Below are 27067 nucleotides of genomic sequence, written 5' to 3'. Positions count from 1 at the left end.
TTATTTTCACTTATGAAATAACAAATGAGAATGAAGCATATCATGAATGCTAACCTCCGAGTAACAATGTTTACAATTAAATTGTGTCTTTCGTATAACCTTCCAATGTCAAAAGGAAAGGTCAAGTGCTAGAAGATATTTCACATTCTACTTTATGAGCATTTAACGATTGCATGGGATATCATAGACCTCTATTTTTTAAGAAATGTGAATTGGTCTTTTGTCTATCTACAACTAATATTTGGCCGTGTGATTCATCACACAACTTGCATCAATCTGTATAGTTAGAAGTGTTCTAATATTGATAAGAACGCTGAAATTGTCTTTATCGAATACCACCCACAATCATCAATTTAAACAATCTAAATGTTTTACATGCGAAAGCTTTCCTCAAATAAATTTTATAATAAATTTCTTTCTTTAACATAAACCTTTGAAATTAGTATATTTTTTCATATTAAATTTAAAACTAGGAGAATGTCTTTTATTTTTTTATTTAAATAGATAATAAAAAAAATTAGTCTAAAATATGAATTAACATATTTACATTTTAAAAATATATGTAAAAGACATGCCTTCCATTTTAACAACAAAAGAGAAAAGAGAACGTTGAACATTTATCCAACCAACCAGGCAAACAAAACTCATTAAAATCCCCACAAATTATTATAATAATTGCACAAACTGTTTGGAAGATTAAATATAAAAGATCCGAAGAAAACAAATAACAATTTCGTCCTCCGACTAGAGATGTCATTCCACCATATCATCTGTTCCCTTTCCACGACTAGATATATGTGTGAATCTCTGATAACAGAGGATTCTCTGAGAACAGAAGGCTGGATATTATATGAATCTCGGATAATGATAAGAGATACTGTTGCCACGTTGTGCAATGTTAGGGTGATGGCTATAGTTGTATCAAAACAGAGCAACAGCCTGAGATTCGTGTCTGTGCAGAAATATGCCCGGCACTCAGAGATGTGCATGGTTGGTAATTGGTATTGCCCTTTTCCTTCCACATTTCTCTGTTTTATTTCATGGCTGCATAGCAACAGAAACTGGGTACTGCTTCCTGCACCCTGTGCAATGTTATGATGATGGCTATAGTTATTGGTTACAGGGGCTTATCAAAACAGCAACAGAACAACAGTGGCTACAAGCGTGAGATTCTTGTCTGTGCAGCATTATGAGATTCTTCCACATTTCTCTCTGTTTTAAACTTCTATTTCATGGCTTCACAGCAACAACAACTGGGTACTGCTTCCCGCACTTTATGGTAAGTCCTCAATTATGTACTCAGTTTGCTAAGTCCTCTGTTTATTCATATAGGGAAACTTCTGTAAATTTCTCAAATCATTAATCTTGTGCCTCTGGCTGAATAATGAGGAGCAGAATTATGCCAGGCGCTGAGACTTTTCTTCCTTTGGTTTTGGCCTTCTACTTTTCTCTCTATTTTGTTTCGATGTCTGCACAACAGCAACAGAAGAGTGCTGATTTTATTTTTGAGGGATTCAAGGATTCCAATCTGAGCCTGAGTGGTGTGGCAAAAGTTGATTCTCGAGGCATTCTAGAGCTCACAAATGTGACGAAGCGATTGCAGGGCCATGCCTTTTATCCATTCCCTCTACAGTTCAGGAATTTCTCCAGCAACTTTACATTTTCTTTCAGTACAACTTTTGTCATGTCCATTGTGCCCCAGTACCCAACTCTTGGAGGCCATGGATTGGCCTTTGTGGTGACACCTTCTAGAACCTTCGAGGGATCCCTGCCCAGTCAGTACTTTGGTATGTTCAATTCTACCAATAATGGGATGCCTTCTAATCAAGTTTTTGCAGTGGAATTTGATACAGTTCGGGACTTTGAGTTCAATGACATTGATGATAACCACGTTGGGGTGGACGTTAATAGCCTGTTTTCAAGCAAATCTGCGACCGTGGCCTTTATGAATGAGAGCGGTTTGTATCAGAAATTTAATCTCAAGGCTGAGAAGAGCATCCAGTGTTGGATAGATTTTGATGGTGGAGATAAATCGCTGAATGTGAGTGTTATGCCAGGGGGAATGACTAAGCCCAATGTGCCCTTGATTTCAATGCATCTTGATCTTTCAGGGTTTTCTGGGGACTTTATGTATGTGGGTTTTTCTTCCTCCACAGGGTTGCTTTCCAGTGCACATAGTGTTTTGGGGTGGAGTTTTAAAATGAATGGACCTGCACGGGATCTGGATCTTTCAAAACTTCTTGCAGTTTTGGAATCACAATCTGAGGATAAGCCCAACAAATTTCCACTTGGGGTGTGCGTTGCTGCTGTGGTAGTCATGACATTGGTCGCAGAGATTCATATTGTTAGGAGATTGAGGGATATTGAGGTTATTGAAAACTGGGAGCTTGAATATGGGTCTCATAGGTTTTCATACAAGGAGCTAAGGGTTGCCACCAAGGGGTTTAGGGATAGCGAGCTGCTTGGAACGGGCGGTTTTGGTAAAGTTTACAAGGGGGTCTTACCTAGCAATGGGTTAGAGGTTGCTGTGAAGGGGGGTTCACTTGAGTCTAAACAGGGGCTGAGACAATTCATTGCTGAGATTTCAAGCATTGGGAAGCTCCGACATCAAAATCTGGTCCAGTTGCACGGCTGGTGTAGATATAAGAGGGATTTGCTTCTTGTTTATGATTATATGCCAAATGGTGGCCTTGATAAGTTCTTATTTGGGGATAACGAAAATGTTCTAAGTTGGGAACAGAGATACGCGATTTTGAAGGGCGTTGCCTCTGGTCTGCTTTATCTCCATGAAGAATGGGAACAGCGAGTAGTGCATAGAGATGTGAAGGCAAGCAATGTGTTACTTGATGCAGATATGAACGCTAGGTTAGGAGACTTTGGATTTGCCAGGTTGTATGAACATGGAACTGATCCATATACCACTCGTGTGGTTGGAACACTGGGTTATCTTGCACCTGAGCTTTCTACTAGGACAGGTAAGGCCACAACATGTGCCGATGTGTTTGCTTTTGGGGCTGTGTTACTTGAAGTGGCCTGTGGAAGGAAACCCATTGAACCTAAATATTCTCCTGAAGAATTAGTCTTGGTGGAGTGGGTTTGGGAGATGCATTCTACGGGAAATACTTTGAATGTGGTTGATCCCAAACTTGGGAATGAGTATGCTGTGAGAGAAGCTGAACTTGTTCTTCAATTGGGTTTGTTGTGCTCTCATCCTCGGCCTGAAGCTCGACCGAACATGAGACAAGTAGTGCAAATCCTTGCAGGAGATATTGTGATGCCGGCATTACCATCGGGAGCTCCTTCAGCAGATACACCTCAAACAACTCCATCTTTTGACGAACTCGTTGTTTCGTTTTCATCTTACAAGCAAAGTTCTTTAAATACAAACTCACAAGCCAGTGCGAGCTCAATTCCTGATAGAAGATTGCCACTTTCCTTAATGCATGGAAGAGACTGAAAGATTCCACGCTATTAGACTCAGGATTCAAATCCTGACACATTGTTATTTAGTTTAAATCTCAGCTGCAAAGAGATTCTGCTGTTCAAAGCCCTCTGAAAGGTTCCAATCTTTCAATTTATCATGTAAGGATTGTTTTGTTGGTCTTCTGATACATATTATCATGCACCTCTCTTTATTGAATGTTAACTATGGATGAATTGATGCCTTGTCAATCGACTAACTAAGGTTTTGCCAGATATAAAGCTTAGAAATTTCCTGTTCTTTAGAGAAGGAAAGTAAAAAGAGAAGCTACCGTATTTTCAGTTGGTATTATATGATTTATCTAGATTGTCTCAAGTCTAACTACTTTTTAAGTTACTACAATATTAGCAAAAATACATATTTTCCACGGAGGTACTGCCCAAGGGAGGGATCGTCGCAGTCGCCCTTCACCATAAAAATAAACTCTGCCAAAAATATTGCATTTATAAAATGATATAATGATAACATTGAATTGCTTACCTGTTTCGAAATCGATTAAGCTTGCGCGAACCCGAACTCGCAAAGGTGAACTGATTTACCCCTTGCATTTCAGCAAACAATCCATGCCCATTCTGCACATAACCAGCAACCATTGAATTCCATGAGACCAGGTTTTGGTGGGAACTTTGTCAAACACTTTGCGCGCATCCACTGCATTTCCATCTTTAGCATAGTAGGTAACAAGCTGATTTTGAAGAAATGCGTCCCAGTAAAGCCCACTTTTAATGATGTGGGCATGGGTTCGTTCGCCCTCTTTAAAAGCCTTGGTATCAATGCATGCTCGCAAAAGCCTATCATAGTTATTTGTGTTTGCTTGCAGACTCGATGAATAAAAATCTATATTTGTGCCCAAATCTCCATCTATATTTTCTGTAGGACTGATAAGCTAGAATTGATCTCAGATATTCTCCTGCATCTGTTTCCATGCCTAAACCCTAACTGTTTGGAAGTTAGCACGTGGTAGAAGTAGTTCGGAGCATTGAGAAATTTAGAGATAATCGAATGTGTTGGCAGAAGGTGCATCGACTGACATAAATATGGATCGCAAGCACTACTTTGTTTATAGGAAGGCACAATCCTGCTATCTTGTGGGGAATTCATAAGTTTAGACGTTACGAACTCAATTGTGTCACCTACTTTATTGGGTGTCCTAGGGCAGCCCGTTCCCGTACGTCTTAAAAGCTTTGGTTTACTGGAGGAAGACTAAAGCTTTTCGACCTGTTCAACCTTCCCCGGCACAAAGTTTCCTTAGGCTATATGAAAGGATGGGATAAGTAAGACTAATTAGCAATCACATTTTGGTGTACAATGGGTATTTCGAAGAGATGTGGAAGGTCAATTAGAAAAAAAAATTGTTTATTTTTTGTATACATTTATGAATATTGGTAGGCTATTTAGCAAATGATGTTTATGCAATAAAGGTCTCAATGGAAAAGTGATAGCTTCAAATCAACTATATATCTACTTAGAGGAATCCAAACATGACTGAGATAATATATTTGAACTTATTTTACATTTGTGAAAGGAAGATAGGGAGAGGGAGGGAGATATATGGATAAAAAGAGGGAGAGATACAGATAGAGAGGCAAAGAGATAAATATGTAGATTTCTAGGAAGAGAAAGAGGGAAAGGGAGAGGGAGAGGAATAGATGGAGAGAGTGAGACATGTCTAGAGATAGAGAAGTGAGGAACATAGAGGTAGAGATGAAGAGAGGGGTAAGTGCACCAAGGTGGTGTGCGAAAAGGGGGCTATAAATGTGTTGGTCCCTATCGGTGACTGAGAAGTGGGGTGAATCAATCAACTACCGATTTTACAGAATTAAAACCTTTTTACTCAAGTATGCACTAACTTAACATTTATCAACACAAACAGTTATTGCAAGAGAACATGCATGCATGAAAAGATACACAATAACAACAAGAATTATCTCGTGGAAACCCAAATGGGAGAAAACTACGGTGTGAGTTGATGCTCACAAAATTTGTACTCTTTTGGAGCACGCCTTGTAAGGAGCCATCCCTATTAGGAGATTTACAGAGACACTATTAAGTGCCACCCGGTTAAGGGATTTGAATTTAGGTCTTGTAAAGAATTTACCCTGTTAAAGGTAGCCTGATTAAAGGACTTAAATCATTAATCAAGATGGCACCCAATTAAGGGATTTAAACAATAGGACCTATTAGAGTCCACCCGGTTAAGGGATTTTGAGTTGCAATTGTTAGAAAGCAACAGGAAGTTGATATGTTGGAATAGCTATTGATAGTTTGATCAGATCACAATGAATCTCATACTCTGTCTACATTATCTGCTCATACCCTCGGCTCTGCACTCCTTCACACACACTCTGCTGTGCTAAATCACTTAGCACTTCCTCACTCTTCACTCTGCACGTTGGATCGCCTCTCATAGGATTTGCACTTTGCAATTTTTTTCGATCAAAATGTTTTGTATGAACTCAAAACACTTTATACTCCCTCTGTTGTCACCTTTAGGTATTTCCTTAATCAATGCAATCACAAACCTTGGTAGATTTCAAATTCAAATCTTCTCACTCTTTCTCTGCGTGCCCTACAACAATTCCACCAACTATTCATGCAAATATGCCACCGCATCACCCAAAAATAGCAACTTCTGGGTCGAGTTCAGTCTTTTAAATGTGAACTAGAAAATTGATGACTGAGGTTGACTTCACTAACCTTTAGTTTGGCGTTATCACAAAATAACTAACTCACCTTTTGCCATCACAACTTTGTTACCGATCACCGCTCCTAGATTTATGGTGACCACCTATCTTCCTTATGCTTCACCGGCCTACCGGTATACCACTGCGCTCTTCACTACCGGTTCATCCTTTGCTATCAGTTTGCAGTACTTTCATCAAGCCTCTTTTCTTGTTTGCTAATGAGGTTCCGGTTTGCACAGGACCTCAAACCTTCTTGCCTAATTCACCTTTTGTGACTACATCATCATCAGAATAGCCAACATGAAGATCTGACCTTAACACCGATCTTCTTGAATGACAGACCGGTTGGTTTATTATGTCTTCCCTTGAATCAATTGAACCTTGATCATCTATCTCTGATACTGCTTCCATGTTGTTTGCAAGCCATCACCTTTGCTACTGAGATACACCATTGCAGCGATCTAATTTAATATATCAGTCCACTAGATTAATTGGTTTTGTCAATATTAGTAATGCCAACAAAGTGGACACTTTTCTTTTTTTTTTTCTAAAATCAACTAAACCTAAACTTGGAGGAGAAATTTTAGAGTCATCCACTCAAAATATGAAGATACTCAAAGAACAAAGCTTGTAGTACTCTGAATCTAGTTTCCAAATTACTATTTGTTTTCAAAATTGGATAAGATTAAGGGGGTCAAATCCTTCATGCACAAAAAATAGATCCTGATTTTTTCTGAAAAACATAACATAGTGTCTGGCGTGCACATCAAAAAAGTCATAGTTAGATTTAGTATTTTGACAAATCCTTTGGTAGAAAGATAGTTAAGAGTGAGAACTAGAAGTTGTGTATTTTTTTGTAATTTTTTGTTGAGTAATTTTTTTTTTATGATTTTTCGAATCGGGCACATTCTGAAAAATCAGGTACTTATTCATGTGCGAAGGATAACTTGCACCAAAATAATTGAAAATGCAATTTTTTAAATTTTTTTTAAGTGTAAAGACTCAAGTGCACTACAATAATATATAAAGTTTTTTAAATTTGGATAAGTAGATAAAAAGTTATTAAAAAAATGGTACACATATGTCTCTGAGAACTATGGAGACACTAGTAAAAGAAATTCAAGAATAATATGTGTCTATGCTAAAATTCATCTTTTATTCAACTAGAAATAAAAGGAAATCACGAATCCCTATCGAATCAAAGAATCCTAAACAAAACCAATGAAATGATACAATCAAGCAAATAGGAATGTAAAATATTCAATAAAATCTCCCTATTCCATGATTGCATATAGTTTTCATTGTTCTTCTCTTCTTTGTGGTATGATGGCTCTCAGATATCACGCTGACAACCTGCAATTGACACAAAAATTCAAAGTTCGTGATTATTGAAAATGGAGATTGAATGCTCAATTTATAGATTATTGAAGAGGATTGATTGAAAGGTGGAATAGATTGATCAAAGGTAGAACTCGGGTGAGCTCACATGCTGATTGATAGTTGAACTTCTGGTTTAGAGGTGGAACTAAATTGATTGAATAGTTAATTGAGTTAACTGATTGAGAAAAAAGTTGATTGAAAGATGAAAAAGAATTATTGGAGGATAATTGATTGATGACAAAGAAAGCTTTATTTAGAAAAAGCTAACTAGAAGATAGAAAAAGAATGATTAGAGAGAATTAAATAAATGATGCAATTAATCAATTAATTGAAATAATCAATTAAAATAGATGGAATAGTTAACGGATTGAAAGCTTTTTGAATGTTTTTTGAAAAAAAGCAAAGTGGAAGATAGAAATAGAGATTGAAAAGGTAATGATTTAATTAATTAATTAATTAATTTAGCATATTCTTGCACTTTGACTTTGATTTTTATTTTTAATCTTTGCATGAGATTTAATTCAAATATTGAATTTATTTGAAATTCAATTTGTTATTTGAATATATTTAGAACTTGACTTTGAAATTCAATTTGATTTTTGAAATCATGCACATGTATTTGAATTAGGAGAAATTAGAAGAATTCGAATTCGAATTTGAATTAGAGAATTAATGAAATTAGAATTTGGGGATTTGGAATTAGAATTAGAAGAATTAATTATCTAATTAAATAATTCAAAGAAACTATTTAATTATTTAGAAATTAAATTTAATTAAATAATAAAGATTATTTAAATTAAAGGATTAAAATCACAATTAATGAAATATTTAATTAATATTTTAGAAAAGGGTTGATGATTAAATGATTAGAAATGGAGATAGAATAATTAGTAAAATGAGAAAATATGAAATTAGAAGAATAAGATTAATTAATTTAATTAAATAATTATAGATTTATTTAACTAATGTAGACTAATAATTAGTATATGATCAATGAGATATTTTTAGGTGTCTACATTTGCCCCTATTTGAGACAATGTCGGAATGATGTTGTTTCAAAGAAAATGAAAGATTTATGCCCCAGTATGCCCCGGTGACGCTATATAGTGTAAATATGCCCCCTCGAAAAAAGTGGTCAAAAAATTCAAAAATTGAGACCATATTTTCTATATCATTATAGTGAGCAATCATGTGAAATTTCGTGTAATTTAGAGATCGATTGACTAGCCTACAAGTTCGTTGAAGTTCAGGTGGACCACGACCGTCGAAGTGGAAAAAACCCTAATTTTGAGCTATAAATAGTGATTTTGCCCTTTCATTTGCTCATTTGTATTGTGTTGAGTTCTTGGAGATCATTGCGAGTCTTTTGCTTTCCTATGAGTATTTGATCATCATGGCTAGCTATAAGGCATGACTACACTTGTCTGAGCAAGTACGTTCTTATCAGAGACCACCTTGGACGGGCGACATAGTATGTTTCCAACTTTTGCTATATTGTTTTGCCTTTTTTTGTCAATTTTTTCAAAAAATTTGTTAGAGCCCTAATTTTTTATTCATTATGCAATCGCCTGTCAATGTTTACGCATATGCCTTAACTATCACACATTAGTGCTAATTGTACCGCATTTGCATATGTGTCACGCATAGGTGTTTAGTGTTACGCATGAGTTTGTTTGTTTGCGCATTAGCTCGTATCTTCACACATTCATGTTAAATGTCACGCATAAGCTTTAAATGTACCACAAAAGTGTTTAATGGTACGCATAAGCATTAAGTATTACACATTCATTGTAAAATGATGTTTTATTTCATGCGTTTGATGATTTTTTTTATCGCATTGTCTGATATTTGATATTTTCCAAAATGTTTGTTGTGCGGCAGAATATTGGAGTACTATACTACTGACAGAGTAGACCCAGTGGTCTTGATCTTCGAGATCGGTTACTCGATGAGGAGATTGTGCATATCCGACATCTGGGATTATATCATGTTTTACATTTGCCAAAGATTACGACCAATAGGGCCTTGATTACTGCGTTAGTAGAGTGGTGGCATTCTGAGACGTGTACTTTCCATCTTCCTATTGGTGAGGCGTCTATTACCTTAGAGGATGTTTGGCGTATACTGCATATTCCCATCCATGGTGCAAGATTTGTATATGATCACGACGATGGCGTCGCTGGACTATGTGCCCTTTTTGAGTGTGAGGAGCAGGATTTACATATCAGTGGTCATTATGATATCTTGTGGGCTCACTTGGACTATGATGATCTCACTATAGTATTGTGCAGCATCATAGGTGGTTTGCTTATACCTGATAGGTGAGGTCATGGATTTCCAGTTGGATGGGGCAAAGTGCTCCATGATATGATTGTTCATTGGTGAGTATATGCTTGGGGTCCTTGTCTCTTAGCCATGGTTTTATTATCAAATGCACATCATTGTTTACTTGGGATACCGATTAATTAGTTGTGGTGTGACATTTCTCCAGACCTGAGCTTGGGAGCACATTTATATCTCGAGGCTAGTTATTCATGTTGACTTGAAGCCTGAGGAGCCATATGTGTACATATATAAACCTGGGATTAGACACAGGGGTTCGGGTAATACCTTGTATTAGTGACATCAGATTAATATCCTGCAACAGGGTAAGTGCAAGAAGTTGTGTCCACTTAATGTGGAAGTTTTGGACTTAGTTAAAAAGTCAAAATCGGGCGGAAAGAATAGGAGACGAATCGGGATCCTGTTGGCTCTCAGCATCTCAAGCCTAAAATCAAATGGGATCCTATGGGCCCCAGGATCCCAAGCTTAGAGCTCCAAACGGGATCCCATGTTGAAAACGAAACGGGATATCGTGTTGAAATGAAACGAGATCCCATTTCATTTCAACACGGGATCCCGTTTCGAATATATAAAAAAAAATTTAATGAAATGCGGTTCATTTTTGGCATACAGGATCCCGATTCAAGGAGTGGAGCCCTCCCAGGAATTGTCAGCAACCCGCCTTCAAGTCTTCTTGGTATGCCCAACACCCATTTTTATTCAATAATTCATGTTTAGATTAATTTTTTAGTTAAAAAATTAGATTTTTAGTTTAAAAATTATTTTTTTTGTTAATAACTTTTAGTTTAAATTTTATTTTTTTTGTTAGAAAAAAATGTTTTTTAGCTCAATAAAAAAAATTTCATTAGAAAATAATATTTTTATTTTAAAAATTAGTTAAATTTAGTTTGAATTTTTTTAATGAATTGATTAGATTAGGATTTTTTATAAACGAAACGAAAACCCCCAAAAAAATCAAAACCAAAACATTTAATTTACAAGATCAAAACAAAAATGAAAATGAAAACCAAAACCAAAAAATTACAACAAAATTGAAACTATTTAAAACATCTTTAAATTGTATACAACATACCCCCTATGACCACATAGGATCACATCACTTCTAACCCCTTATGACCACATATGACCCCATAGGATCAGCCATAGTGTCCAAAGGGGTCATGTATGTGGTCTTAAGGGGTCATGCATGTGCATTCTAATGTACATGTGTGACTCCTTAGGACCACATACATGACCCCTTAGGACACTATGCACGATCCCATGGGGTCGCACATGTACATTGTAGAACACATGCATGTATCCCCTTAAGCCATCTCCTATTTTTAAATTCATTCACCTTTTAAGCCACATTTTTCCTATAATTTAGTTTGAGCCATGTCTATATTATACCTTGAGTTAGAATGCGTGCATGTGTGTGACGAGCCTTTACTAGGACCACATTTTGTTCTAATGGGTCATAATCTGGTCCTAAGGGGTCACACGTGTTAGAAGACATGTGTGACCCCTTAGGACCACATATGACCCCTTTTACCATCCTAGTAGTTGGGGTATATTGCATACACTAAGTATAGGATGTTAAAAGGGCTCATATGTGGTCCTAAGGGGTCACGCATGCGTTAGAACACATGCGTGACCCCTTACAACACAATGTGGTCCTAAAGGCCCGTCACACACATGCCCCTTTTTTAACATTTATGTACACAACATGTACCCCTTATGACCCAGTTTGACCACATAAGATCTCCTATATTGTGTACATACCTCCATCCCCTTAAGTCGGGTGTCTTAAATGATTAATTACAAAATTTGTATATGTTAAATTTAAAATTACTATTCTAAGTACATGAAATTAACTAATTAGCTAATTACGACTATACCCCTCTTAAAAAATATTGTTACAATCATACCCATTTTAATGTATACTAGGACCTATTAACTATATTTAAAGTAAATCTTCTTATAAAATGATCCCCTTAACTATATGTATACTAGGACCTATAAACTATATGTATACTAGGACCTTATAAAATGTATACTAGGACCTATTAACTATATGTATATACTAGGACCTTATAAAATGATCCCCTTAAGCCACATGTGTGTCCTATATTTAAAGTAAATCTTCTTTCCTTTACTTGCCACATACATCCTATAATCTAGGCAGATGGTATTGTAGCATCCTAAAATTGCGACACTTGCAATTTCGACTGCATTTGGGTCTTCACGATGGCGATGCAACACGGAACCTGAATGGAGACCCCGAAACTTGTTCATGACATCAAAAACTGCATTTCTCAGCACCCTGGCCTGATCCTCCTTGCACCCTGCTGTCCCGAGAGGTGGGACCATGGCGCCCAGCGCCCTGGTCCTTCAGGACTAGGGCGCCCAGTGCCCTGGTCCCCCCAGGACCATGGTGCCCAGTGCCCTGGTCCCTGGCCCTATTTTGGGCCCAGTCTCTTTTGGGCATCGGGTCTCTAAGTTTACAAATTGGAAAATATTGTTTCCTGGTCGGCCTAAGGTTGGGAAAATCAGTCTATCGGCCCTAATTGACAAGTATATAAACTACTTTTCCTCTCCTAGAAAGAAGGAGAAAGAGGAGGACATATGTGTGCAAAGACATAGAAGCGATATTCAAACATTCAAGCATTCAAGCATTCCTTCAAGCAATTGAGCATTCTAAGTCTCCATTCAAGGCTAAGTGTTGCATTCAAGACAAGGATTCAACCATTGAAGAGGAGATCATTTACAACACATTACATACTACATACATTACACCTTCGCATGTAAGAATACAAACATTCTTACAACAAGGTATCAGTACTTGTTTACATTACAAACATTTACAGCATTCTCATTTCTTGGTTAATTCCAAAACCGAGGTTTGACCTAAAGGCAAACCCCTCATCCCTAACCCCCCAATCGTCCTCTCTTTTTTGTGTGTAGGTTGTAGGTACGCGGCTGTAATTGAAGATCTGGAGTCCTTGTGCAGAGACGAATAGATCCCCCTTCGTTTTGTGGATTTTTCGGAGGACCGTGTGCACGCCGGGCGCCATCGTCCCGTCAACTTTCGCTCAAATTTGCAGAACAGCACCGTCTCGACATTTTACTGCTAATTCCAGGTCCACAACTTCATCCCATATCCCTAACTCTATTTATAAGCGAATCTTTCTTGCTTCTACATGCATTCCTAGTTCAATCTTTCTATCTACATTCTTTACAAAAGAGGGTATCCTTGATGTCACAACCCTTGAAACTCATCTAGAATCCAATCTTGCATTGCGTGGGATTGGATCTTGTGGGTTTCAACCCCTCTTTTGAATGTAAAGTCTCTCCTAAGTGAAAACCATCAACCCTAGTGACTCTCCCTTCTCTCTCCTTGGAGTTGGGGAGGGGAGAACAACTAGGGTTCGATTTTTCCGCTTTACATTTTGGTGAACCCGACGTGAACATCCTCATTCTGATTATTCATGGTTAGATCTGAAAAATTTGTTTCCTTAATTACATTTCCATGTTTGATCTTTTGCAAATTTTAGAGGCTAATTGCATAAAAACCCTAAAATTTTCTTTTTAGTAATTAAACTTGTGAAATGTTTAATTGTTAATGCTTGTTTCAGATCTACCCTTCTATTGCAAATTATCAATTCATGTTTGTGCTTTAATTCTGAAAATTAAGTGGTTAAATGTCAAAACCCTAATTTTTAAAACCTTCTTGATTCAACCTTTGACTAATAATTTCACTAATCAAAACACTTCCAAATCGGCTGTAACTTTGGATTCCGCAATAAAATCACAATATCTTTCATCCCTGAAAATTTGGAAAAAAGTTGCGAGGACTGTGTGCACCCCGAGCGCCATTGTCCCCAACATTTTTTCCGAAATTTCGAGAGCTAGATCTTACTGTATTTTTCTGCTAAAATCCAGAATTTTGGCCGATTTTATCAATTCTAACACTTTCAAAATTAAAGTCAAAGTTGGTCTAGCGATTGCTTGGATTGAGGCTTCTAATCATTCAAAAAATTGTTGAAATTAAAATTCATATCAAAATTGTGTTTCTTACTATCCTAAATCTGAAAAGTGTGTTGGCATTCATTCGAAATTTCAGTGCTTTATTCAAATTTTTGCAGTTTGTGACTTTTGAAATTAAGTGTTTAATTGCAACAACTTTGATTTCCACTTTCAAATTCGAATTTTGCATGAAATCGAGTCAACTTTTAAATTTCAAAGCCTGCATTGCTTTCAGCATTCCCTCTAAAATCATAAAATTCAAAATTTCAGTTTCCCCCTCTTTTTCAAAATTCAAATTTTACATTTTTCAACAATCTTGGTAGGGTTCAATTTTGAGATTGCAACTTTAATTTGGCCTATCTACAGATCGTAAAATCACTCAATTTTTTCAGATTAGCTTTAAAATCATCATAACTTTCATCCCTGAAAATTTCGAAAAAATTTGCGAGGACTGTGTGCACTCCGTTCGCCACGGTCCCAGACATTTTTTCCGAAATTTCGGGAGATTGTCCTGATTGTATTTAACAGCTTAAATCTAGGAGATTGGCTGATTTTATTGAAATTTGCTACCTCTAAAAATTCAAAATCTTCTCTCTCTCTTTAGTGCATGAGTTTTACAACAATAAGCCCTACTTACACTATTCCCGTTAGACGAAGCCTTAGAATTAAGTCTTTCCAAGGTTTAATTACTGAGGAGATGGAACCTAATTTGAATGGCCTTTTTAACGAGGACATGGGTAATTCCTCTAATCCTCTTAATGATGAAGAAGCTCTCCATGAGGTTTCTATAGAACAACTTTCGAAATTGGATAACCAATTTGATGATTTTCGACAATGGATGTCTCAAGAATACCCCGATAGCGAAGCTCTTTCATTAATTGAGGGTCTAAAACGTATGGTTGAAAGTGATAAGAATGGAATTGATATTTTGCGTGGTATTGTACACATTGTGGATTCAAATGTGATGCCTGTGAAAAGTTGTGCTGAAACCTTAGGTTATACACAACCTCCTACTCAAGTCAATCATTCTATTCCTTTGACGATTCCTATTGCTAGTATACCTACTTTTACATCAAACATAATGACTACTTCAACACAAGATATTCCCCCTATGATCACCAGTCATGGGGGCAATCCTTCTTCTTCAATCAACCCTCTTCCTTCATTCAATCCAAATTCTTCATTCATTCCTTCAATAAGTGTTCCTATTATATCACCACAAATAAACATGACGCAAGGGGGCAATTCATTTAACCATTCCATTCCTCCTTGTAGTGTTCCTCCTTTCCAATCATCTCCTATGACTAACTATCATAGTGTCCCACCACCTTACTCTCTACCTTCTTTCAATAACATAACACCTCCATCACAATCTAACACGTCTAATATGAACTCTTCGACTGAAGCGACCATTAACAATCTTGCACAAACTGTCAGCAACAAATTGCCTCTATGAATCAATCTAAGTTTAGTGTGCCCACATTTGATGTTGCGAGCCCACTTTCTCTTGACATTGTTCGAGCTATTCCCCCTAAACATGTTGAAATTCCGCATTTGGAGCTTTATAATGGTAGGGGTGATCCTCTAACACATGTTAAGACCTTTCAAACAATATGTACCGATTTTGCTTATGACCAAAGGTTGCTTGCAAAACTGTTTACTAGAACATTAAGAGATAAAGCCCTACAATGGTATTGCTCGTTGCCTTCTTATTCTATTTCTTCTTTCGAACAACTTGCAAATGCTTTTATTCAACAATTTCAAAACAATATAAGTCCTAAAGTTACTTTGATTGATTTAATGCATTGTAAACAAGGTGTTAAAGAAAAAGTGACTGATTTCATTGGTAGATATAAGCATTTGTATGCTCAAATTTCTTTTCCAGTGCCTGACAATGATATTCAAAGAATCTTTATTTCTAATTTACAAAAAGATATTAGAGAAAAACTCCTGTTTTCTGAGTTTACTTCTTTCCAACAGTTGTGCGCAACTCTTCACAATTATCAACTAACTGTGAGTCAAATGGAACATGCAAATCCTATGGCTCCGAGTGATAAGGGTGATAGTAGTCAACAACCATTTGGGAAGTTTAAACCGAATAGAGAGTCCATTAAATTCAATGAAAACATCATCAACAACAATGTGAATGCAGCATCAGGTGTGCCTCCTATTTCTAAGTTTTTCAAGAAAGAAATAAAATTTACTCCTTTGAATGAATCATTGCATAGTATTATGAATAAGTTATTAGAACAAAATTTGCTTACTCTCCCTCCTATAAGGCAAATAGATCCTGCAAAGATTAATTCGCCCTATTTTGATAACAAATCTTTTTGTCAATTTCATCGTCAACCTGGGCATGATACCGAAAAATGTTTTGCTTTAAAGGGTAAAATTCAAGATTTGATTGATAATAATACTATCTCTGTTTTTGGTGTGAATGATAAAGGCAACACATTTGTAGCTCCTCCTAACCAAAATCTTCAGATTTTTATTGATCCATTGCCTTCTCATACCTCTAATGCGATTGATACTACTGATTCCTCTGTCTCACCTGATGATCTCGTGTCTATGACTCCGAATGTGATTAACTTTGTGGAGCAGCAGAAAATCCCTAAAGAACTTTCCATCACCTTTGATTCCAGTGAAACTATCAGGGCACCTGATGGTCCTTTATATATAGTTGCAAAAGTCAAGAATACACCTTGTCGTGGAGTGCTTATTGATCCTTCTTGTATGGTTAATATCATTACTGAAGAATTTCTTTTTACTTTGCAATTGAATCAAGTGATCTATGATGAAACAAATGTGGTTGTGAAATTATTTGATGCATTTTCTTCTCTTGCAATTGGTTCTATTACATTACCTATTGAGGTCCATAACAAATCCCTGGATGTGGACTTTGCTATTATTCCATCATCCGAACAATTTCGTGTGAAGCTAGGCTATCCTTGGCTATCTTCCATGAAAGCTATTGCTTCTCCTATTCACAAGTGTTTGAAATTTCCCCATAATGGTGAAGTTGTTACTATCAATCATAGCCTCTTTAAACCAGCTGAAAGAACTTCTAGCGTTCCTATTGATTACTTTTGGCCTAAACAATTCCAATCTCTTCCTCCGCGAAGTGATCATCTTTTCAAATCTTATCAAAAGTGGAAAAAAGATATTATCCTATCTCTAAGTGAACCTAGAACACCCAAACTTGACATTCCTATCATTCTTGAGAAGGAAGTTCTTCCTTTGAAAGATAAAACCAATGTCTTTCCCCAAGAAGATTCCCAACCCATCCCTATGGATGTGACTATGCCTATATCTAATAAACTTCCCAAAAGTAGACCTATACCTCCTCGTCATGATGGGCTTGGTCTCCTTCCTAAACCAAATATTCCTCCCTTATATGGAGCAGTTCCTCCTCCTTCCTCTTATAGAGAGAAGAGACCTTCCTCTTCTCCTATTATTCAACCTAAGAGACCACAACCTAAACACCCAAGTGATAAGGATGAGAACATTCCTCCTCCTCAATCTCCTAATCTTCCTACTAAGACTAGACGAAATCATTCTGCACGTGAACGCCGATGAAAGCATCGTCTTAGAGCTCAGGCAGCTGCTTCTCAAACTTTGCAATCCCCAAAAACACCTTCAGCCAGTATTATTCCATTTTCTCCTCAGCTGAAAATTGAGCCAAAATCTCCTAAACATAAGATGTATGATGGTCTTGATCCTGTGCGAGTTAAAGATCCTATTTTTATAAATCTTGATGATGATATAGATGAAAATGTTATGCATGATGAAAATGTTACTCCTGTTCATTCTGATAGTGAATATGAATATGTTGATGTTGATAACCATTTATCTAACGAATTTTCTAAAGCACTTATCCTAGCTCCTAGACAAGAACAACGTGGCTCGGAACATGAACATAGCCCTTGTTTGGATCTTGTGATAGCTCCATTTGCTGTGTTGGATGTTCCTCCTCTAGCGTGTTTCCTACCTTCCCGAAATATTGATCAGCAAGATCGGGGGGTAGATGACGTGCTAGACTAGTTCATTAGCATAGCAGATTCTCTCCTCCTCTCTTGATCTTTTGTTACTTCTTCTATGTGTTATTCTCATTGTTCTATTTGTTGTCCTTAGTGTTGTCTACTTGAGGACGATGCAAAACATTGAGATCTCTTTTGGTCTCTCTCATGTTGACTCAAAAGACACATGTGTTCCCTTTTTCTAGGTGACCTTCCTTGATTGGGGAATGAAGAAAAATTATGCATACATACATATGATATACATGAATTATCATACATCATACTGACCCCAAGGAAAGTGAAGTCACCTTGTGCTTTGTGTTTTGTGTCTATTATCCTTGGGCTTATCTCACACTTGGGGGCTAAATCCTTGTGATAACATGCTCCTTTCTCATTTCTTATATGTATCACTACCTTAAAGCAATCACCCCCGGTGAGATGTGTGCGATCGCTTTAATGTAGGGGGGCATACATCCCATTCATATCTTTTCAAGATACTTGAAAATTTCTTGACAAATTTAGCTTTGCCTTGAAAATTTTTGATATCTTTCTTGCATGACTCATAGTGAGGGAACCTTACTACTAACAGTCATGGTTCTCCCTCGTGATCTTCCCTTTTACTTTGTCAATCGAAGTTGTAAGATCCTTAGTCCACTGGGGGCTTGGTGTATCTTGCCTCCTTGACGTGGTGAAAGTTTTTCAATGTTGTTTCCTTGTACTTTACCGGAAGTATTGGCGTACGCTTATACTCCCGCTAAAGTGGGGGCTAAATGTAGCATCCTAAAATTGCGACACTTGCAATTTCGACTGCATTTGGGTCTTCACGATGGCGATGCAACATGGAACCTGAATGGAGACCCTGAAACTTGTTCATGACATCAAAAACTGCATTTCTCAGCACCCTGGCCTGATCCTCCTTGCACCCTGCTGTCCCAGGAGGTGGGACCATGGCGCCCAGCGCCCTGGTCCTTCAGGACTAGGGCGCCCAGTGCCCTGGTCCCCCCAGGACCATGGTGCCCAGCGCCCTGGTCCCTGGCCCTATTTTGGGCCCGGTCTCTTTTGGGCATCGGGTCTCTAAGTTTACAAATTGGAAAATATTGTTTCCTGGTCGGCCTAAGGTTGGGAAAATCAGTCTATCAGCCCTAATTGACAAGTATATAAACTACTTTTCCTCTCCTAGAAAGGAGGAGAAAGAGGAGGACATATGTGTGCAAAGACACGGAAGCGATATTCAAACATTCAAACATTCAAGCATTCAAGCATTCCTTCAAGCAATTGAGCATTCTAAGTCTCCATTCAAGGCTAAGTGTTGCATTCAAGACAAGGATTCAACCATTGAAGAGGAGATCATTTACAACACATTACATACTACATACATTACACCTTTGCATGTAAGAATACAAACATTCTTACAACAAGGTATCAGTACTTGTTTACATTACAAACATTTACAGCATTCTCATTTCTTGGTTAATTCCAAAACCAGGGTTTGACCTAAAGGCAAACCCCTCATCCCTAACCCCCCAATCGTCCTCTCTTTTCTGTGTGTAGGTTGCAGGTACGCGGCTGTAATTGAAGATCTGGAGTCCTTGTGCAGAGACGAACAGATCCCCCTTCGTTTCGCGGATTTTTCGGAGGACCGTGTGCATGCCAGGTGCCATCGTCCCTTCAACTTTCGCTCAAATTTGCAGAACAGCACCGTCTCAACATTTTACTGCTAATTCCAGGTCCGCAGCTTCATCCCATATACCTAACTCTATTTATAAGCGAATCTTTCTTGCTTCTACATGCATTCCTAGTTGAATCTTTCTATCTACATTCTTTACAAAAGAGGGTATCCTTGATGTCACAACCCTTGAAACTCATCTAGAATCCAATCTTGCATTGCGTGGGATTGGATCTTGTGGGTTTCAACCCCTCTTTTGAATGTAAAGTCTCTCCTAAGTGAAAACCATCAACCCTAGTGTGTGGGAGAAAAAGTGACACTAAGCAAACATGCCCTAATCTCACTTTCAACCACACACTGTGGAATACGAAAGAGCCTAGAGGTATCACACAATTGGCTACTTCTTCTTGTGGAAGAGAGAGCCACGGGCTACCTATTAGGATTTCTATTCCTTTGTTGCAATTGAAAGATGAAATGATGCAAGTTCAATTCCTAACCCCAAAGTGCAAGTATGAACTAATTGCAGAATTGAACTTAAACAATGGAAAGCTATAAACACAAGGACAAGACAAGAATGCAAATGCATACCCGGAGTTAAAATCTAAGTGAAAATGTTCGGGACGGGGGCGCGGGCGCCACTGTCCTGATTCTGCTCCTGAAACTGCTGTTTTGCAACTTGAAAAGCTGTCGGAAATGCTGAAAACTTGCTGTCTGATAGAAAGGACCAGGCCGGCCAGCACCCCTGTCCCAGGGACCAGGGCGCCCAACGCCCCTGTCCTGGCAGGACCAGGGCACCCCACACCCCTGTCCTGGTCTTCTGGGTTGGAATTTGGTGTGAAGTTCTGTCTCTGTCTGCTTCCGTCAGATCTGCAACTTGCGGCGTCGTCCGAATCCCGAAACCTGCACTTATATCTGAAAAGGTATGGTGGGCGGCTATATAGGGTTTTGCCTTAGTCAAACCCCTGCTTTGGTGATTTCCACCTCCACAAATAGCCAAGTTGTATTGTAAAAGTAGTGTGTGTGCAGACCTTGTGTGTGTGCAAGATCCTAAAATTCAAGTAAGCAAACTAGAGCAACCTAGAAAGTAAACCCTAATTGCTTGCAAATGATAATGTAAATGCTCCAAATCAAGATGTAAAGAGATCTAAAGCACGAATACAAGTGATATAATGAGGCTTATGCAAAGACATGAAATCAACATGAAATCATACCCAACCCCCAAGGGAGGGGTACAAGCCAATCTTCAGTCGGTGATCCCCTATTGCTCTTCAATGTCTTCAAAGCCCTAAATGGATGAATGAAATTGATGAATGCTTGATGGATGGATGTTGAATGTTGTTGAAGTCTTCAAAGATCTGCTCTTTTGCTGCGTAGAAGGTCCTTGAAACCAAAATTCAGATCCCTTCAAATGAAGAAAGAGAGCTCTTATATATGAAACCCTAGGTCTTAATTTCAACTTTTGGATGACCTAGAGATTGAATCTCCCGCCAATATCTTGGGGTTAAGCTTTATTTTATGATTGGATCGTGCTCCTAAAATTTTGAGAAAAATGTCCGGGACCATGTGCACGCCGGGCGCCATGGTCCTGACAACTTTTCACCAAATTTTCAGGGCCATCGGATATGATGATTTTAGAACGAATCCCGAAGTTACAAGTGATTTCGAGATGTTTTGACCCCCGAAATCAAGCCCCCAAGTTCAAAATAGGACCTAATTAGGGTTTTTGATTAAATGATGTATTGGAAGAATAAAATGAAAGGGGCACACTTTAATGAAAAGGGCCCAACTTTATGATATGGAAGATGATGAAATAGGACCTTAGACCTAATTACTTTAATTAATTAAGTGCTAAAGGGGAAATGCAATGCAAAATGTAAAATGCGCCAAGGCGGGTGCTAAACTAGGTGTGAAATTGTACCACCCTAGCAAGTGCGTACAATTTACGATGCTACACCTAGTGACTCTCCCTTCTCTCTCCTTGGAGTTGGGGAGGGGAGAACAACTAGGGTTCAATTTTTCTGCTTTACAGGTATTAAGCCACATACATCCTAATAAGGCCTATCATCTTAAGCCACATACATCCTAATTAGCCCAATCCCTTTAAGTCATGTGTCTTAAATGATTAATTACAAAATTTGTAGATGCTAAATTTGAAATTCCTATTCTAAACTTACATGAAATTAACTAATTACAACCATACGAGCCTCTTAAATAGCATGTAATAGGTCCTCTTAAGAGAAGAACTATGGAGCAGTATGCAAGATGAGCCTAGAGCAGAACAAGAAGAAAACACAACAGGAAATGGAAAGAAAATTAAAACCAAGAAGGCAGGAGGCCTTAATGGAGTGAAAACCAGAACCAGGTCCAAGGCTGATTTTGGTGCTTCAAGATCCCCACCGGGACGTAAAACTATGAAATGGCACAGGGACCAGGAGAAAAAGAAAAACATAGCTGATGGAAGGCAGCGAACTATCAAGGAATCTTGCCCTCAGGCTTCCAAATGAAGGTAATATCTTGGAATATCAGAGGCCTAAATGGTCTCAATAAATAGGATATATTAAGGAACCTCATTAGAGATCAAAATTCGGATATTATCCTGGTTCAGGAAACCAAAATGAGTAAAGAGAAAGTGGAGAAATTAAAGTTCTTTAAAAGTGGAGGGGTTTGAGGTAGTAGCTCGAATGGAGCTTCTAGAGGGGTTGCTATTTTCTAGAACAAAAATACCACCTCTGGAGATATGATTGATGTTGATGGCAATATTTTATCCCTAAAAGCTAAAAGCATCTTTGATGGTAAGGAGTGTACCATTACTAATATCTATGCCTCTAACTCCAAATCTGCTAGAAGTAAATTCTGGGATAAAATTCAGCAAAAAAGAAATTCTTTCCCTTTGAACAGCTGGGTTGTGATGGGAGATTTCAACACTCCTCTGCAAGACATTGACAAATTTGGGGGTAGTCAAGCTCAACCAGATAGCAGATCTGACCTGATGGACTTTATTAATATCAATGCTCTCATTGATATGGATCTCAATGGGGCCTCCTACACATGGTCTAATGGAAGGGATAATGAAGATCTAATCTAGGTAAGACTTGATAGAACCCTTGTTACTAATGATTGGATTCTTTCTCATAGATGCTCCCTCTCTGTCATTCATAGACATGCTCCCTCTCTGTTATTAATAGAATTGGGTCAGACCATTATCCCATCTCTTTTGTTGCTGAGAATTTTAAGAATAATCAGAGCTTCCCTTTTTGGTTCGAAAAGATATGGACTTCCCACCCTAATCTTGAAAAATCTATTGCCAACTGGTGGAATATTGATGTTAATGGAACTGCCATGTATAAAGTTGCCAAAAAACTGAAAAATATCAAAACCAACATTAAGATATGGAACAAGAAGGTCTTTGGTGATATCTTTGATTCAAAGAAAAAGCTAAAGGAGGAACTGGATCAGATCCAAAATTCAATACAAAAAGATGGCTATAAAAAGTATTCCAAAGCCATGGAAGATGATGTTCTAGTCAAACTCCACAACATTATCTCTAGGGAAGAAATCTATTGGAGGTAGAGATCCAAGGCCATTTGGTTGAAGGCTGGGGATAGAAACACTAAATTTTTCCACATGACTTCTCTAAAACATAAGGCAGCAAATAGAATATCAAGACTCATTGTAGAGGATACTCATTGTAGAGGATAATACTCTACTTAATAAGGATGAAATCGAGAATGAAGCTGTCAGGTTCTTCAATCAGTTCCTCACAAGTAACAAGGACATTGATCATACCCACCAACACAATTTGGTTAATATCATTCCTAAGATCATTAACCATATTCAGAATAAGGCCCTTTCTGCTATCCCGTCTGCTGGAGAAATTAAAAAAGCTGTCTTTTCATTTCAAGGGGATAAAGCTCCGGGTCATGATGGCTTCCCTATGTTTTTCTTCCAGGATTTCTGGCATATTGTGGGAGAAGACACAGTTAATGTGGTCAAAGAATTTTTTGGATCTACAAGAATCCTTAAGGAAATCAACTCCACTTTTATATCCCTAATCCCTAAAGTTGCTGGGGCAGACTCTATGGGAAAATTTAGGTCAATAAGCCTATGTAACTCTTTCTATAAAATTATATCCAAAGTTTTGACCACTAGAATTTTGGCGGTTCTTCCCTTCATCATCTTTGAGGAGCAGAAAGGCTTTGTTCTTGGTAGGTAGATTTTGGACTCCATTATTCTTGTACATGAGAACATTCATTCCCTCAGTGCTGCTAAAAAAGAAGATTTCCTGATAAAGTTGGATTTGGCGAAGGCTTATGATAGAGTAGAGTGGAATGTTCTTTTCAAACTCATGGAGGCCTTTGGTTTTGATGAAAAGATTATCAGAATCATTAGAGAGTTGATCACCACTCCTATGTTCTCTATTCTGATTAATGGATCTCCTACAAAAAAATTTAAAACTTCAAGGGGGCTCAAACAAGGAGATCCCATATCTCCTATCCTTTTCACCATTTTGGCTGAGAGTATGAGCAGATTGATTCACAATCTGAAACTGAGCAAAACCATCAAAGGTCTTCAACCTTCCTCTACCAATGTTTTTTTCTCTCACTAATAGTTTGTTGATGACACTATCCTTATGGGATATTCTTCTGTTAGGGAGGTTGAAGCCTTCAAAACTGCTCTTAACTCCTATGCTTTGGCAACTAGTCAGCAAGTCAATTGGGACAAATCGGCTATTTACTTCATGAATACTCCAGTCATAAGACAACAGAAAATTGATAAAATTATTGGGTGCAAGGTGGATATGCTCCCTTCCACCTATCTGGGCCTTCCCTTGGGTCTAGCTCCCCCAAATTCCTTTTGGAATATGCTTATTGATAAATTCAACAAAAGACTTGCTGGATGGAAAGGTTCAATTTTATCACAGGCTGGGAAATTGTAGCTCCTTCAAGCTACTCTTCAAAACCTCCCTATTTATGCCCTCAGCCTATTTGGTATCCCGGCTAAATTTGCTGAAGCAATGGAAATAATTCGGAAGAGATTTTTATGGTCAGGAGTGGAAGAAAAAAAGAGGATAGCCTTGGTTTCTTGGGACAAAGTTTGTAGACCAAAGAACAAAGGAGGGTTGGGGATTAAAGCTCTAAAAACCTTTAACAAAGCTCTTCTAGCAAAACAATTATGGAGAGCATATGATACCAAGAAAGATTGGAATAAAATATGGTTTGACAAATATATTCAGAATCGGCCTATCCAAAGGGTCCTTAATTTTGAAGACATCCCTGTTGGATCCTTCATCTGGAATAGTATTACTAAATCCATAAAAGTGGCCAATGCTGAGGCTGGATGGGTCCTTGGAAAAGGTGACAAAATAAGGTTTTGGGAAGACCCTTGGATGAAGAACGAAGCTCTTTATGATCAAGACAACAGTCAAGTTATTGAGGAATGTAAAAGGAGGTTTGGGCTTATGGTGTGTGACTACTGGAAGGAGGACAAGTGGGTGAGGCTTGATGTTATACATTCTGATTTTACTTTACTCCAGAAGGAGCTGTTGTCCTTTTCCCCTAACAAAGACTATGATGATGCTTTCCTCTGGAAAAGTAATCCTAGAGGTGATTTTACGATTGCCTCAGCCTACAAAAACACCTTTTCTTAGATTAGTAATCCCATTTGGAGTAAAGTTTGGAGCAGCATCTTGATCCCTAAAGTCAACATTTTCTTTTGGCTTGCTTCTCATAATAGTACCCTTACTCTTGATGATTTAATCTGAAGAGGTTTCAAATTCCCTAATAGATGTGAGCTATGCCAAAAGGAGGGAGAATCAGTTGATCATCTCTTTTTTCGCTGCTCCTTTACCTGGGAAATTTGGTGTAAAATGTGGGAAAAATGGAAAATTAATTGGGTTTTGCTTCTCATAATAGTACCCTTACTCTTGACAATTTAATCTGAAGAGGTTTCAAATTCCCTAATAGATGTGAGCTATGCCAGAAGGAGGGAGAATCAGTTGATCATCTCTTTTTTCACTGCTCCTTTACCTGGGAAATTTGGTGTAAAATGTGGGAAAAATGGAAAATTAATTGGGTTTTGCTTCTCATAATAGTACCCTTACTCTTGACAATTTAATCTAAAGAGGTTTCAAATTCCCTAATAGATGTGAGTTATGCCAGAAGGAGGGAGAATCAGTTGATCATCTCTTTTTTCACTGCTCCTTTACCTAGGAAATTTGGTGTAAAATGTGGGAAAAATGGAAAATTAATTGGGTTTTGCTTCTCATAATAGTACCCTTACTCTTGAAAATTTAATCTGAAGAGGTTTCAAATTCCTTAATAGATGTGATCTATGCCAGAAGGAGGGAGAATCAGTTGATCATCTCTTTTTTCACTGCTCCTTTACCTGGGAAATTTGGTGTAAAATGTGGGAAAAATGGAAAATTAATTGGGTTATGAACAAGAGTATCAAGGATATTATCTGGCAATGGAATTTTCCCACCAAATGCCAACTTATCAAGAACCTTTGGTCTTTGACCCTCCCCATGATTTGCTGGGGTATTTGGAAAGAAAGAAATAATAGAATATTTAGGGATACTAAGTGTAATTCTCAGGTGGTCTTTGAAAAAATCTGCAGAGCTATAAAGGAGAACATCAATATTCCTTACAAGAACAATAAGCAATGGTTTGTTATTGATATGAATGATATGGAAAAAGACATCCTCACTGAATGGAATCTAATACATAAGGTCTACAGATCTGACAATAAGAATAGGAGAGATAATATTGTTTGGCGATTTCCTGATTATGATTGGATAAAGGTAAATTTTGATGGGGCGGCTAAGGGGAACCTTGGGAGGGCTGGTGGTGGAGGAGTTATTAGAAATGCTCAAGGAATCTGCATTGCTGCTTTTGCTTCTCCTTTTGGGGTCCAAAATAACCATGTGGTTGAAGCTCTGGCCATGCTAAAAAGCCTCCAGCTAGCTCAGGAATTCAAATTCAAAAAAATTTGGCTCGAAGGGGACTCTTTAAACATCATACAAGCCCTCAAAGGTACAAGCTCTATTTCTTGGAATGTTACTAACTTAGTCAAAAGTGCTAAATATCTGTTAATAACTATGTTAGTATTAGCATAACTCATACCTTTAAAGAAGGCAATAAGGTTGCAGATATCCTTGCTAATGAAGGGGTCAATTTGGAGAAGGAGGTCAAATACATTGGAGAAATTCACATTAAAAGGGAGGTTAAAGAGCAATTATATTTTGATCGTATCAATGGGTCAAGTTAATCTCATGATTACTTTTTGGGGAACGAGTTCCAAAGATAGATTTTGGGGGCGGATTAACTGTCTGTTAATGAGTGTTTTTTTGCATAATTTCCATGATCATATGCGTGAGGAAGATTATACTAATAATTGTTGGGTTTGTGCGACCAAAAACATTAATTTCAAAACAATGAAAGAGTCTTTGCACTGGAATTCCAGAAATTACAAGCATTTGGGGTTTCATCTACGG

General features: G+C 37.8%; 1 protein-coding gene across 2 annotated transcripts; it reads left to right on the top strand.

Moving 5' to 3' along the window:
* The first annotated feature begins 683 nt into the window (after positions 1–683).
* LOC131069297 (L-type lectin-domain containing receptor kinase S.4-like) lies at positions 684–3620 on the top strand. Of its 2 annotated transcripts, XM_058004656.2 has the most exons (2): positions 684–1279; positions 1396–3620. In XM_058004656.2, exon 2 carries the CDS (start codon positions 1400–1402, stop codon positions 3455–3457), a length of 2058 nt encoding a protein of 685 aa, XP_057860639.2. In that variant the 5' UTR covers positions 684–1279; positions 1396–1399; the 3' UTR covers positions 3458–3620. The 2 variants fall into 2 exon arrangements, with proteins under 2 accessions (XP_057860639.2, XP_057860637.2); XM_058004654.2 differs by having other exon boundaries at positions 684–3620.
* Positions 3621–27067: the final 23447 nt, after the last annotated feature.

The sequence above is a fragment of the Cryptomeria japonica genome, chromosome 8 (assembly GCF_030272615.1).
Source record: "Cryptomeria japonica chromosome 8, Sugi_1.0, whole genome shotgun sequence".
Taxonomy (NCBI): Eukaryota; Viridiplantae; Streptophyta; class Pinopsida; order Cupressales; family Cupressaceae; genus Cryptomeria; species Cryptomeria japonica.
The sequence above is the reverse complement of the archived record's forward strand: the minus strand, read 5'-3'. Positions and strand labels throughout refer to the sequence as shown.